Genomic DNA, 13,729 nt, shown 5'->3' on the forward strand with positions numbered 1-13,729 from the left:
CACTTTTTAGGATTCTAGTGAATCCAGAATCCTAAATTGAGAAACTCAGAAATCAGCCAATTTAGTATCCTAACTCCCAAATTTGACCCCCTGAAAGCTTGATATGCAGCAAGCTGGCATCAATCTGGAAGAAGATTTCCAGAGAACTGTAGGACAGACTTTGAACCCAATAAGGCTTACTTGTATAACTTTAGCCAGACAGCAGCTAAAGTTTTATCACACTCTGCTACCCCAAGACTGCCCCTTCCCTCCCAGTATAGTATGTGCCATACTGTGATAAGGGGGTAGAAAACAGAGGTGACCGCTTGTGATGGGCTATACGTCCCGTTACGACTGCTAAGGGAGGAGGTGAGTGGCCTCTGGAATAGGAGAGACCAGAGTGGTAAAACGCAAGAGGCTCCCAGAGCAAGTTATACACAAAAGACTACAAATCCCAGAGTGCAAAGGAGGTTGATAGTGGAATTATGGGGCTCTGGGGGCAGGGCTTCCAAGCGTAGGGCGGGAGCCCTAACTGGAAACACCACACTTTGGGGAGCTCAGCTGTGCCGTGGTAGCTGCATCTCTAACGCTATACCTTGGCCCCTCGTCTGTTGATTTGCCCTGGGCCCCCGCACACTCCTAAGATCAGCCCTGGTCGCCGGGAATGACTTCAGCCCTGCCGCATGTACTTTCCCTTTAAAAATCGGTGGCCAAGTCTGTGGGTAAAAGGTGCCCGCAGAATTTACGCCTATATCAGCAGGTACAACATTACCCCCCTAAAGGATAACTTTCACACTTTTTCCATGGGTAACACAGTGCTTTACTCACAGAAAGGGAGTTTCTAGAAATTGCCCTTCCTACATGTGGGTAACCTTACGTGTACAGAGCTTCTATGCACACGCGTTTACCTGCAGAGGCAAGAGGCCTTCCCGGGGATGGGGAGGTGTTTGCAGCTACACATGGAGTGCATCTTCAAAGGGCTTTCACATGTGCACGTGTGCTATTTTATCACAGTATGGCACATACTTCACTGGGAGGGAAGGGGCAGTCCTGGGGTGTTCCAGAGCGGGGTTTAGACGTTTGCGTGCAAACTTCTATTTTGTAAGCAGAATGCATCCCTACATTACCAAACTTATTTGAACGTTTTTACACCTGCTAACTGACCTGTCCAAATGAAATCAGACTTGGCTTTTGTCTGCAATCTTTTGGTGGGAATTCTGGGTGAACTGGTGGGGGCTCAGGATGAAATGCTGGAGGGTCTGGGTGAACTGGTGGAGGTAGCGGTGAAATGGTGATGCCAAGCATGCATGCAAGTAAGTATTTTCAGAACGGTGTACGCATTTAAATCAGAATTATTACATAGAAATGTTATACACTATCACCCGGTTTTTCAAAGGGTTACGCGCATAACCCTTTTAAAACCCCCCCTGCGCGCGCCGAGCCTATTTTGCATAGGCTCGGCGGCGCACGCTAGGGGTGTGTGTCGGGGCGACGCGTCATTCGGGGCGTTCTGGGAGGTGTCGGGGGCGTGGTGCCGGCCCGGGGGTGTTTTGGGGGCATGGCCGAGGCCTCTAAAATGGGTCCTGGGTCAGGGAATCGCGCGCCAGCAGCCTGCTGGCGCGCTTGAGTTACGCCTGCGTCTGGCAGGCGTAACTTTTAAAACACAGGTAAGGGGGTGGTTTAGATAGGGCCGGGGGGGGGGGGTGGGTTAGGTAGGGGAAGGGAGGGCAAGGTGCGGGGGGGGGGGGGGTGGAAGGAAAGTTCCCTCCAAGGCCGCTCTGATTTCGGAGAGGCCTCGGAGGGAACGGGCAGCACGCGCAGGGCTCGGCGCGCGCAAGGGGGTGCACAAATGTGCACCCCCTTGTGCGCGCCGACCCCGGATTTTATAAGATATGCGCGGCTACGCGTTAAGAGAGCCAAACAAATCCGGGCTTTTGAATGGCCTGGCAGATCCTTTGACCTTTTTTTTATCCTGCACGGGATCCTGCAGACCTGGGTTCTTACCCCCGGTCCCCAGAGCTGTGCACGTAATTCTTTGAAAGACGCTGCTCAGCACAGGAAGCAAAGCGGTGATCTGACAGTGGCACCAGGATGTGATTCAAGTCGTCCTGGGGCAGACAGTCTGCAGTAATCACATTAGAACAAAAGTCCAATGCGTCACCTAATTGCCATCCTACACAGTTATTACTGGCTTTCACGTTTAGACTTACCCAGCAGAAAAGCCTTTGACAGTTCTACATATATATATATAAGTACATAAGTAATTTAGTGCCTGGAAATATTCCCTACGGACACTATTTGGATGAGATTAAAAGCTGCCACCGTCAAATGCGAGGGCAACTCTGCCATCTAAGGTTCCAATGTGGGATATCTGTGAAGACTCGGGGTGCACGGTTCACATCTTGTGTCCTGCTGCAGCAGATGTCAGGAGGACCAACTGAACACGATGTCCCTTAGCACCGTAAAAGGACCCAAAGGTAACGGCCGACATTGGGTCCTTTTACGGTGCATACCCCGTGCGCAGGTACCCAAAGGTACCTGCGCACTTCGGGGTATGCAATATCACACAAGCCCAGGATACACCCAGCTGCACACTGGCTTCAGAGCTTGCTTAGCAGCCGTACATAAACACTATCAGATGACAGCGTGCCCAGCAACGGGACTCTTTGCTGTGCATAGAAACTCTAATTATTTCGTTCTCTGCTACTTAGAAAAGTTATCGTATTACTCTGTCACTTCTCTGATGCTATAAAGGCAGAGGGACGCTTTCTGGGCACACTGTCTCTGAAGCTGAAGGTGTCACGTTCAATAACAAATGGCACCAGCTTTATACTTCACCGTACACAAAGTCAACAACAATAATAATAATAATAATCATAGTAAAAGATATTGAGGATGACATTCAAAAGGCTTTGTGCAGGTACCTATAGTGATACGCACACAAAAGCTGAGTTTCTAATATACCCCACCCCTTATCCCCCCTCCCCCATGACCGCATACATTTATGCTCACGAGCTTTATGTGCGTACAAAATTCATCCAGACGTGAAGGAGCATCATAGGAGGCATTCTGGGGCAGAGCTAACCTTTATCCAGGGAGCGTGCGCACAAGTCTGGGCAGACAGTTAGCTGCCCTAGCTTTGAACGAGCATATTCAGCAGGAGACCCGTGCGTTTAAGATCCACTGATTATCCAGGACAAGTTCCATAAATAACCTTTGCTTGCCGTGACCCTGGATATTGACCTCATTGGATTCATTGGGAGGAAAACAAATTAGTGAGCTTTGAATTGCCTTGCACCAAATTATTTAGGAAACTTTCCAATTTAAAAAAAAACCCTGATGGTAAACATTGTCCCTACATTTTTCCTTCTGCCCTTAAACTGTAGTCTATCAGTGCTTACTGATCCAGTGCAAGATCAAACACACAGTACTCTGAACAGAGGCATTTTAAAATATATTGAGGAACACAGTGACAGCCTGTGCTGCCTCATCACTTAAAACCCAATCTCACATCAAACACAACCTGTCCGACTTGCGTGTTTGATTAAGCTTCCCATTCAGTAGAAGCTCATTTGTATTCCATGCTTGTCTGCCCGATAAAATGAATATTGTGCAGAGCCGCAGGAAGACGTGTTAATCACCAGCGCCAGAGAGAGAGCAGGAGCTGCTGTAAAGGTGCCGCACAGCTGCTGTTAGGAGAGCGGAGAGCTGCGAAGCGCCGTTAGCACGGACGTAATAAAGCTGGCCAGGTGCTTGGCCAGCTTCAGAATACACGCAGGAGGGGCTGACGCTGCGCCTTCCATTGTCATGGCACCTTTGCAAGGGTGCAATTTTTTGCTCGGGAGTTGGCGTGTATCCTTCTTCAGACAGGCTCATATAAACCAAGACATTCTCAGCAGTTAGTGGTCTTGCAAGTCAATCGTTTGGTTTACAATCATGCAGCAGACGAACAGTCACCTGAATGGGGGTAATACTCTTAAGCATGACTACATGAACACTGGGCTGCTTTTATCCATGCCTGGTGTGAGAAGGGGCCCATTCCAAAGGATGCTGACAGCTGGAATTACATCTCATTTTTCTTATGGTGAAAACAGGACTACAGAGCCCCCAGGAGGCCTGCATACGGACGTGAAGTTCCTCCTCTCTCCTGCTCCCCAGACTAATTCAAGATACCCCTAGAGTCAACTGATCATCATCATCCAAACAGTAACACCATTCCCAACCCTGGGCCCCACACAATCAGATATTACCTGAATGTGTTCTGGTGATGGTAGTTTTAATGACTGTTATTTTTTAACTGGACACCTATAATGTTTTGAATCATATCAGCCCCTGTAACTGCATCCTGAACTTGACGACTACTAACTGACAGGCCGATACAGTACAGTGCGCTCCGACGGAGCGCACTGTTAACCTGCACTTGGACGTGCGTTTTCCCTTACCCCTTAGTCAGTAAGGGGCGGAAAACGCGTGTCCAACCCGCGGCACCTAATAGCGCCCTCAACATGCAAATGCATGTTGAGGGCGCTATTAGGTATGCGCGCGGGATACAGAAAAATGTGCAGCCAAGCCGCACATTTTACTTTCACATTTTACTTTCACATTCCCGGTTTCTGCCGGCACCGGCACCGGGACCTCCGACTTAATATCATAGCGATATTGTCGGAGGTCCCGAAGGGTGTAAAAAGTAAAAAAAAAAAAAAAAAATTAAATTGGGCCCGCGGCTGTCGGGCCGAAAACCGGACGCTCAATTTTGCCGGCGTCCGTTTTCCGAGCCCGTGGCTGTCAGCGGGCTCGAGAACCGACGCCGGCAAAATTGACCGTCGGCTGTCAAACCCGCTGGCAGCCGCCGCTCCGGGCCAAAAGGAGGCGCTAGGGACGCGCTAGTGTCCCTAGCGCCTCCTTTTGCCTGTTTCCACCGCGCCACCTGATTTACATACTGAATCGCGCGTGCCGGCGAGTGGCCGGTGCGCGCGCCAGGAGAGCGGGCGTTCGTCCGCTCTCCCGCGTTTTTACTGAATCGGCCCGAGAGTTTTGGGTAGCTGGGTAATTTGTAAAATTCCACAAAGTTATTTCATTTCGCTATTCTTTGTCTCGAGCCGAAGCTTGTGAATCCTCATAAATACCACCCAGTAAATTGGAAAATTAATGTGAGAATTCACAAGGGGGTGTGGGAGGAGGCAGGTGGCACTGCAGAAAACAGGTCACTGCTTGGCAGGTTGTAGCTTTGAACTGCTATGTATATAACATGAGAAGAAGGGAGACTATGTTAAGTAAGCAGGGACTGTTTAGACTGGATGATTTGGCCCGGGTCCACAACAAACTTGTAATCCTTAAAATTCTTTTTACAACTGCAGCATGACACCCAATCGCTGCTGCGTCTTGAATCCTCCCCCCATAATACAGCACAGCTATCTCACCGGCCGCAATTCAAGGCGGTGGAATTAGGAATGAGCTGTTAAGCAATAAATCTAATTCCATGGCTTTCTTTTTATGAGGAAAGTGATGAACCGATCTTTGAAAAAGAGTGAAGAGAGCACACAACAACCAGGACAGAGAAAGCAATGGCCCTGCTGCTGCTGCTGCTGCTGTACGGCAGAGATGACCGACAAATGTGTTTTGAAATGAAATGGGAAGTGGAAAGCTTTGATGGCGAGTCTGCCCTCTTGTGGTCACAAAAAGACAGGCTCTGCAGCCGCTAGAGGGGAAGGGGACACAAGCATTTTGGTTAGTTCAGATTGGTTAGTGAGTTATTTAGCAAAGGAAAATGGAGCCACCAAGCTGCAAGATGAAATATTGTACTCCCAAATCCTGACTATCTACTTCCAGAATCAATGAAAAATAATTAAAAAAAAACCCACCAGGAGGACAAAAGAGTGATTTAATATATGTAAGAAGCATATGCTCTTCTGTCCACATTGGTGAGTTTTGTGAAATTTTTAAAATGTATGGTCTTCTGCCTACCTTAGTTTAAAATCTAGAAGTAAAGAGGATGATGAAAGTCTTTTCCATGAGTCTGAAGGTGTATTTGGCTAAGCAAAGCTGTGAACCATTAGCACACGGTTTGGTCCAATTCGAGAAACTATAATTTGGAGTTAAATAACTGAGCTATTTCATGAGAAGGAAAAAATAACCCTTGTAGACTTTGGCCAAGCTGCTCGAAAGGATAAAAAGGTACATTTTAGGGTGCGGATTCCTCCAGCAGGCAGAACTGCATCATGGGTAATTTCCTTCATCCTCTTGCACTTCTAGAACAGAGCGTGGAAACCAGGAGAATAAGGTACCTGCTAGGAGGGCTGCTGACAGAGGGTCCAGGCTGGGAGAGACTACATTTGCCCCGTGGCTGTTTGCAATGAACAGGGGGTAAAGAAAGAAGAATGTTCAGTCCAGGCAAATAAAGACAAGCTACTGATGAAAATAAAATTAAAAAAGTGCAGCAAAGGAAAAACAAATCAAATGAGGTGATCGATACCCATGAATTAAGGAAACTGGCTTTTCTCTTTGCTGAGCAGCAAAATGCTTGGGGAAACATGGAACAAGCTTGCAGGCCCTCCATGCTGTGACCAGCTGAATCTGGTACAGCATAAGGGAACCTCCAAACCTTCAATGATTAAAATGGCATTCACTAAGCAGCTTCTGAGGCCAATGCAAAGCTAGAAATGTAACATTTTAAATCGTTTAAAAAAAAAACAAAAAAAACATATCTATCAACGGCATGTATTCCGCATTAAATAATGTCCTTCTATGACACATATGGGATACCAATAAAAATAGAGAATCATGCAGACAAATGAGTTGGAGAAAAAAAAATGCTAAAATAATAAGATGTCCAAATAATGTTAAAATGATGATAATTGCAATTTTATCCAGACTTCAATTATCAAATTTTCCAACTAGGCCTGCTGTATTAACCGCATGCTACCATACTGAGATCAGTTTAATTGGTGCTTTCACACGGTGGCTATTTAAAGGATGAAAATGCAAATGCTACTAGAATACAAAGCTCTCCCTAATCTCTTGGCCCCTCCCCTGAAAAGCCAGTGTTCCTTTACATTCTGCCACTAGGACCTACAGGAGACTAGTGAATGCAGCAAAATCAATTTAGGAGATCATAAAGCTCATAGGACAGAACTAAACAGATGTTATTCAAAAGTAAAAGTACAAATGAAATCGAGCTTTAGAAACTAAGGAAAATTGAATAAAAAAAACAATTGAACAGAACTGTAAAGAAAAAAAAATCAGTTATATATAAATAATATGTATATTATTCTACTTCTGAATTCATGCAGGGAGAGAGATGCAGGGTGCTGTGGGAAGCTGTGTAAAACGCTGCGGGCTATTCCCAGGTCAGTGGTTTGTGCTCGTTTCTCTCCAGTGTGAAAGTGCTGTGGACTCTCGATTTTTTTTTGCTTTGGTTGCCGTAAAGATCCAATGCCCACACCATGGATATGAGAAAGGGTCTCCAGTACAGAATTACCGTTCTTTGCCTGCTCGGTGTGCTTCTGCCCGACACAGGACTTAGGGATCCCGAGGTGTCCAGTTCATCAGCTGAAGACCAGGAAGACAGCTCCTACGTGCAAATCACAACAGATTTTCAGAAGAAACACTCTCGTAATCCTTCCCCTCCACCGTAGAGAATACCTAACAGAAAAAGAGGAGCTTAACTCTATTTTTGTGCGACAACTGTGCGTGATTAAGGATTGTGGTTTGATGGACTACATTCCTGGGTTGTTATTGATTTTTTGATTCTTTTTTGCTGTCTATGAAGAGCCAGCACAAATAGCTTCCCGCGAAGGGGGTCATTCATCAAATCGCGTTAGGCCACTATCACGGGCGTTAGGGCCCTAACACCCGCGATAACGCCATAACGCATGCGATAAATGTCGCATCGCAAAATGCGTATGCAAATTTGAAAAATGTATTCAAGCAGCAGGAGATTGGGTGGAGTAAATGGAAATGGCTTTTTAACATTGCATGCGATAACATAACGCATGCTATTGCGGGATTTAACTACACCTTTTTTCCTGGCGTTACGCCTGCGATAGCTGTGAGTTACGGCCGAGCCAGGATTTGCGATAAATATTGCTAATCCCATTTCGGGGAAGGGCGGTGGGAAGAGAGAGAGAGAGCCTCTGTGGAGGCCCACTGATTTGTGAACTTTTTATACCACTGTAAGAGGGGGCATTATGAACTGGAGGAGAGGTTTGGGGGGTGAGTTGGGTTTGGGAGGGGGGGGGGGCAGTTTAACATGCACAGCCAAACATATGAATACCACAGTTACCAGCACTGAAGATTTAATGTGATTTAGAGTGATGAAAGTTGAAAGAAGAGCAGATTTGTACCGTGTTCTCTCTACCTAGTCTGATTGCAGCTAGGTAGATAGTGCATCAAGCTAGGTAGAGAGAATATGGTACAAATCTACTCTTCTTTCAACTTTCATCACTCTAAATCACATTAAAGCTTCACTGGTGGTAACTGTGCTGTTCGTATGTATGACTGAGTATGCAAAATAGGCCCCCCAAAACCATCTCACCCCATAAACCTCACCCCGAGTTACTAGTGCCCCCTCTTACAGTGGTATAAATAGTTTACTATTTTATGAGCCTCTACAGAGCCCTCCCCCCCCTCTCTCTCTCTCTCACTCACTTTCACTCTCGCTGTGATGTGAAAATTTCACAGGTGTTATAAATTTAACTGACTTTGAGCTAAAATAACTATGCAGTACCTGGAAAATTACTCTAACCATGCCCCTTATTTTATCGTGGGCACTATTCTCATAAATTTATAGCAAAATGATGAATCTAGGTCTAAACAATAAGAGCAATGCTTAGGCCACATGCTTATTTTTTTACCATCCCCGTGTACCAGGACTCCTATCACAATCCTGGGCTCTGAATATGGCCACTGTTATTAAACAATGGCCATGATTCCGGTCCCAAATAAACTGGGGAAATAGAAGATGTGACTTGGAGATTGAACAACAGATCTTTTGAATAGCAGTGCATATCACTTGCCATTGAGCTACCAGGCAGCCTCAGTTATCCTTGCTTTTACAAACAGCAACCATTATTTCTGTCAACAAAGTGTAGCTATAGAATATTCACACGTGCGGTTCTTGTGTGAGCACCAGTCGCCATAACATTTTCTTTTATTTTTGCAGAGCCAAGAATCAAAATGGAGCAGCAGAAGAGTTTTGGCGCACACTCAGGTATAAAACTAGAAACACAATAAATCTTTCACCTACTAAAAAAAACTTTTTAGTAAACTTGGATATATGTAGACATGAAGAAAATGGAGGAAAAGACCTCAGACCTCTGGCATAGCTCGCTCAACAAACCTAAAACATGTCACATAATTTGCAACATCGGTCAGAAAAACCTCCATCCATCCATTAATCTTTATTCTTTCTGAAAATGTTTTAATTTTTCCATAGTTATATAAAAAAATAACTTATCTTAACATAGTTCTTCTCTTTGATCAACATGGATTGTTCAAACCATCTGCCGCCGATGTTGGCCAATTGTTTCACTGACTAGGCTGTCTCAGGGTGGAACTCTAAAAATAAACAATCCCGCCATTGTTCTATATAATGCATAAAATCACAACAATTGTATAGAACGTCAATCTCCTACTCACGTTTCTCCCATATCCAAGCATTTGTGAATGGAGCATAAAAGTCATTGATCAAGTAAAGGATAACATCAGGAGACTGGGAGAAACAACTACGTCAATTAGAGCAATGATGGATTTTCCGCTTAAAAACTGTGGAGCCCTATGGGCTAAACCTTATGATTGAATGGAATTCTTTTTATTAATCCCTTGCATTGAATTAGTTAGCACATTTTAGTGTGTGCTTTAGGTCTTTAAATATAGGGCACATGTGCCAGCATTTTTGGATATTGATACTGGATTGAAAATGAGAGATTAGCTCCATTCATAAATGCTTGGATATGGGAGAAACGTGAGTAGGAGATTGAGTTCCTATAAAATTGTGGTGATTTTATGCATTATATACAACAATGATGGGATTGTTTAGTTTTAGAGTTCCGCCCTGAGGCAGCCTAGTCGGCAAAACAATTGGCCAACGTCGGCGGCAGATTGTTTAACAATCCATTTTGATCAAAGAGAAGAACTATGTTAAGATAAGTTCTTTTTTTTATATAACTATGGAAAAATTAAAAAATTAAGTTTTAGAAAGAATAAAGATTAATGGATGGATGGATGTTTTTCTGACCAATTGCAAATTATGCAATATATTTTAAGTTCGTTGAACGAGATAAGTCGGAGATCTGAGGTCTTTTCCTGCATTTTTTTCTCGTCAACATATAAGAACATAAGAACATGCCATACTGGGTCAGACCAAGGGTCCATCAAGCCCAGCATCCTGTTTCCAACAGTGGCCAATCCAGGCCATAAGAACCTGGCAAGTACCCAAAAACTAAGTCTATTCCATGTAACCATTGCTAATGGCAGTGGCTATTCTCTAAGTGCCACTTAATAGCAGGTAATGGACTTCTCCTCCAAGAACTTATCCAATCCTTTTTTAAACACAGCTATACTAACCGCACTAACCACATCCTCTGGCAACAAATTCCAGAGTTTAATTGTGTGTTTAGTAAAAAAGAACTTTCTCCGATTAGTTTTAAATGTGCCCCATGCTAACTTCATGGAGTGCCCCCTAGTCTTTCTACTATCCGAAAGAGTAAATAACCGATTCACATCTACCCGTTCTAGACCTCTCATGATTTTAAACACCTCTATCATATCCCCCCTCAGTCGTCTCTTCTCCAAGCTGAAAAGTCCTAACCTCTTTAGTCTTTCCTCATAGGGGAGTTGTTCCATTCCCCTTATCATTTTGGTAACCCTTCTCTGTACCTTCTCCGTACCTTCTCCATATATCCAAGTTCTCAATACTAAAAAGTTATTTTTAGTAGGTGAAAGATTTATTGTGTTTCTAGTTTTTTTACTTTCTTTCACCAGCTTAACACTTTCAGGGATAATCAGGAGGAAGTAGCAGGTAGGTCAACTGGCATGGTTCACAGAATCTCCTGACTGCACTCTGCACTCAACAGTAAAAAAGGCTAAAAAGCAACCTCCGGCAGTCAGTCAAGTCTGTGTGACTGACAGCTGAAAGGGCTCCTTTAGCACAGAGGCAGTCGTAAGGGCAAGGAAAGACGATAACCAGACTACAGCAGTGTAGTCAGGGACAACTGTGCACAGTAGGTGGGCCAAATAATCTTTTATCTGCTAAATCCATTATAATTTTATAAGCTTCCAATGGCTGGCACTATAAACACCGTGACTGGAAGTAGGAGTCCCACAATTACTTCCAGTGGCACTACCTAATAGATCTCCCATAGCAAGGTAAGGGAAAAACAAATGCCTCTTTTTTGGAGAGCACAGTACTTTAAATTCATTTTCATGAAATGAGATGGTTTCAAAGCTGCATGGAATACAGAAGAAGAAAGCTAGAATTAACGGAATCCAGGGTAAAATCCTCAAACAGTACAACATACCAAAGTGTCGAGGGGATGGAAGAAACTTAAGTATGGCTTACCAGTTGATTGCTTGAAATGTCTAAGATTTTTTCTAGTTCCTTGATATGCCGGGTGACCTCCTTCAGGAGCAGCTTCAGTCGGTTACCAATGACGTGCACCTTCTCTTTGGCTTCAAGGCAATCCTTACCCTCGGCATTCACTAGCAGCTGGCAGGACATGTCTTGCAAAGAAGCCACCTTCAGCTGAGACTCGACCAGTTCGCGCCTGATTTGCTGTTCGGAAAGCATGATGCCACAGCTTAAGAACTACAGTACTGATGAATCATTGCAGGGAAGCCTTGTACTCTTATTCTATTAAGTATATTTCAGTTCTGAAGATTGTGACCACAGGCATTTCAACACAACATAAAAGGACTTAACAGAGACCTGGGCTTCCTCACCAGTCATTAGATATAACCCTGTCTCTCTTTCAATCTTTTCAACACTTTGCTAAAACACCATCCCCTCGTTCCCTTCCCGCTTCAGGCCACTGCTGTAATGTCATCTGTGAATCAACTGCATATTCAGGCAGCATCATCCTTTGTCTTCACCTGCTCATTCTGCAGAAGGAAGCGTAGCTCCCAAAAGCAGTCAAAAAATGTATTGTTAGTCCAGTAAAAAGGTATCATCTTTTTTTTTTTTTTGGTTGACTTTTCTTTCGAGTGGACTAACAACCACGCTACTTGTACCACAGAAATGGAACTGGAGAAGCCATTCAGGAACAACATCAGGAAGCATTTCTTCATGGAAAGAGTGGTAGATGCATAGAATGCCCTACCGGAAGAGGTGGTGAAGACAAGAATGGTAATGGAATTCAAAAGGGCGTGGGACAAACAAAGAGGGCCCCCTAGTGGATAAAGGAGGAATGCCCTCCCGGAAGAGCTGGTGAAGGCAAGAATGGCCATGGGATTGAAAAGGGCATGGGACAAACAAAGAGGGCCCCTAGTGGATAAAGGATGGAATGCCCTCCCGGAAGAGCAGGTGAAGGCAAGAATGGCCATGAGATTGAAAAGGGCATGGGAGAATCATAGAGGATCCCTAGTGGATAAAGGATGGAATGCCCTCCCGGAAGAGCTGGTGAAGGCAAGAATGGCCATGGGATTGAAAAGGGCATGGGAGAATCAAAGAGGATCCTTAGTGGATAAAGGATGGAATGCCCTCCCGGAAGAGCTGGTGAAGGCAAGAATGACCATGGGATTGAAAATGGCGTGGGAGAATCATAGAGGATCCCTAGTGGATAAAGGATGGAATGCCCTCCCGGAAGAGCTGGTGAAGGCAAGAATGGCCATGGGATTGAAAAGAGCGTGGGAGAATCATAGAGGATCCCTAGTAGATAAAGGATGGAATGCCCTCCCGGAAGAGCTGGTGAAGGCAAGAATGGCCATGTGATTGAAAATGGCGCGGGAGAATCATAGAAGATCCCTAGTGGATAAAGGATGGAATGCCCTCCTGGAAGAGCTGGTGAAGACAAGAATGGTAATGGAATTCAAAAGGGCGTGGGAGAATCATAGAGGATCCCTAGTGGCTAGATCATGCAAATGAAAAATGGAGTAACCTCTCCTCCATCTAACGCTAACATTACTGCATGGGAGTTCCTGTATCGAACGGCAAGTAGTACTGTAAGCAACTTGCTAGGCAGAGTGGATGGATCTGCTGTCATTAGCTACATTACTTTGATAATATGTTTGTATATCCTGAACTAAAAACACCTCAATATCAATGCATAATCAATAAAAAATATTGCATAACCGATTTCACTAATCAGTCTTTTAACAATACTTACAATGAACATAGCATCAGAACCAACATACTGCTAAAATGTATCTGCTGTCTCTTTCTACACAATGGGCTTCAGGCATTTTCAAATAAAGCACTCCACAATTTACCATTTGTCAGTTCGCTGAAATGTGTGATATCTATCTACATTTTATACAAATTGCTCAAAACAAAACAATCCCCATATATTCAAACAAATAGCACTTAGCTTTTCCAAAATGACAGCACTCAACACCAGCATTCTATACGCTGGTTTTTTTTGGAATTTTCTGGCTAATTGACTGATTGAATGTGGATACCTCTTATGTTTATGACGTAGACGATTCCTGTTTGCTGATTTATATGAATTAACTATTAAACCATAATATAAGATGATACCTTTATATTGAGCTAATTTAATATATTCTTTGATGAGCTTTCAGGTTTGTAAGAGTAAGA

At 44.3% G+C, this 13,729-nt stretch overlaps 1 protein-coding gene across 1 annotated transcript in view; it reads right to left on the reverse strand.

Moving 5' to 3' along the window:
• SYNE1 (spectrin repeat containing nuclear envelope protein 1) overlaps window positions 1-13,729 on the reverse strand; it is a 966,955-nt gene that overhangs the window by 12,697 nt on the left and 940,529 nt on the right. The window contains 3 exon segments of the mRNA XM_029596918.1: window positions 6,264-6,322; window positions 7,457-7,549; window positions 11,537-11,749. Coding sequence (XP_029452778.1) covers window positions 6,264-6,322; window positions 7,457-7,549; window positions 11,537-11,749 — 365 coding nt within the window.

Source organism: Rhinatrema bivittatum, chromosome 3 (genome assembly GCF_901001135.1).
Source record: "Rhinatrema bivittatum chromosome 3, aRhiBiv1.1, whole genome shotgun sequence".
NCBI classification, from domain to species: Eukaryota; Metazoa; Chordata; class Amphibia; order Gymnophiona; family Rhinatrematidae; genus Rhinatrema; species Rhinatrema bivittatum.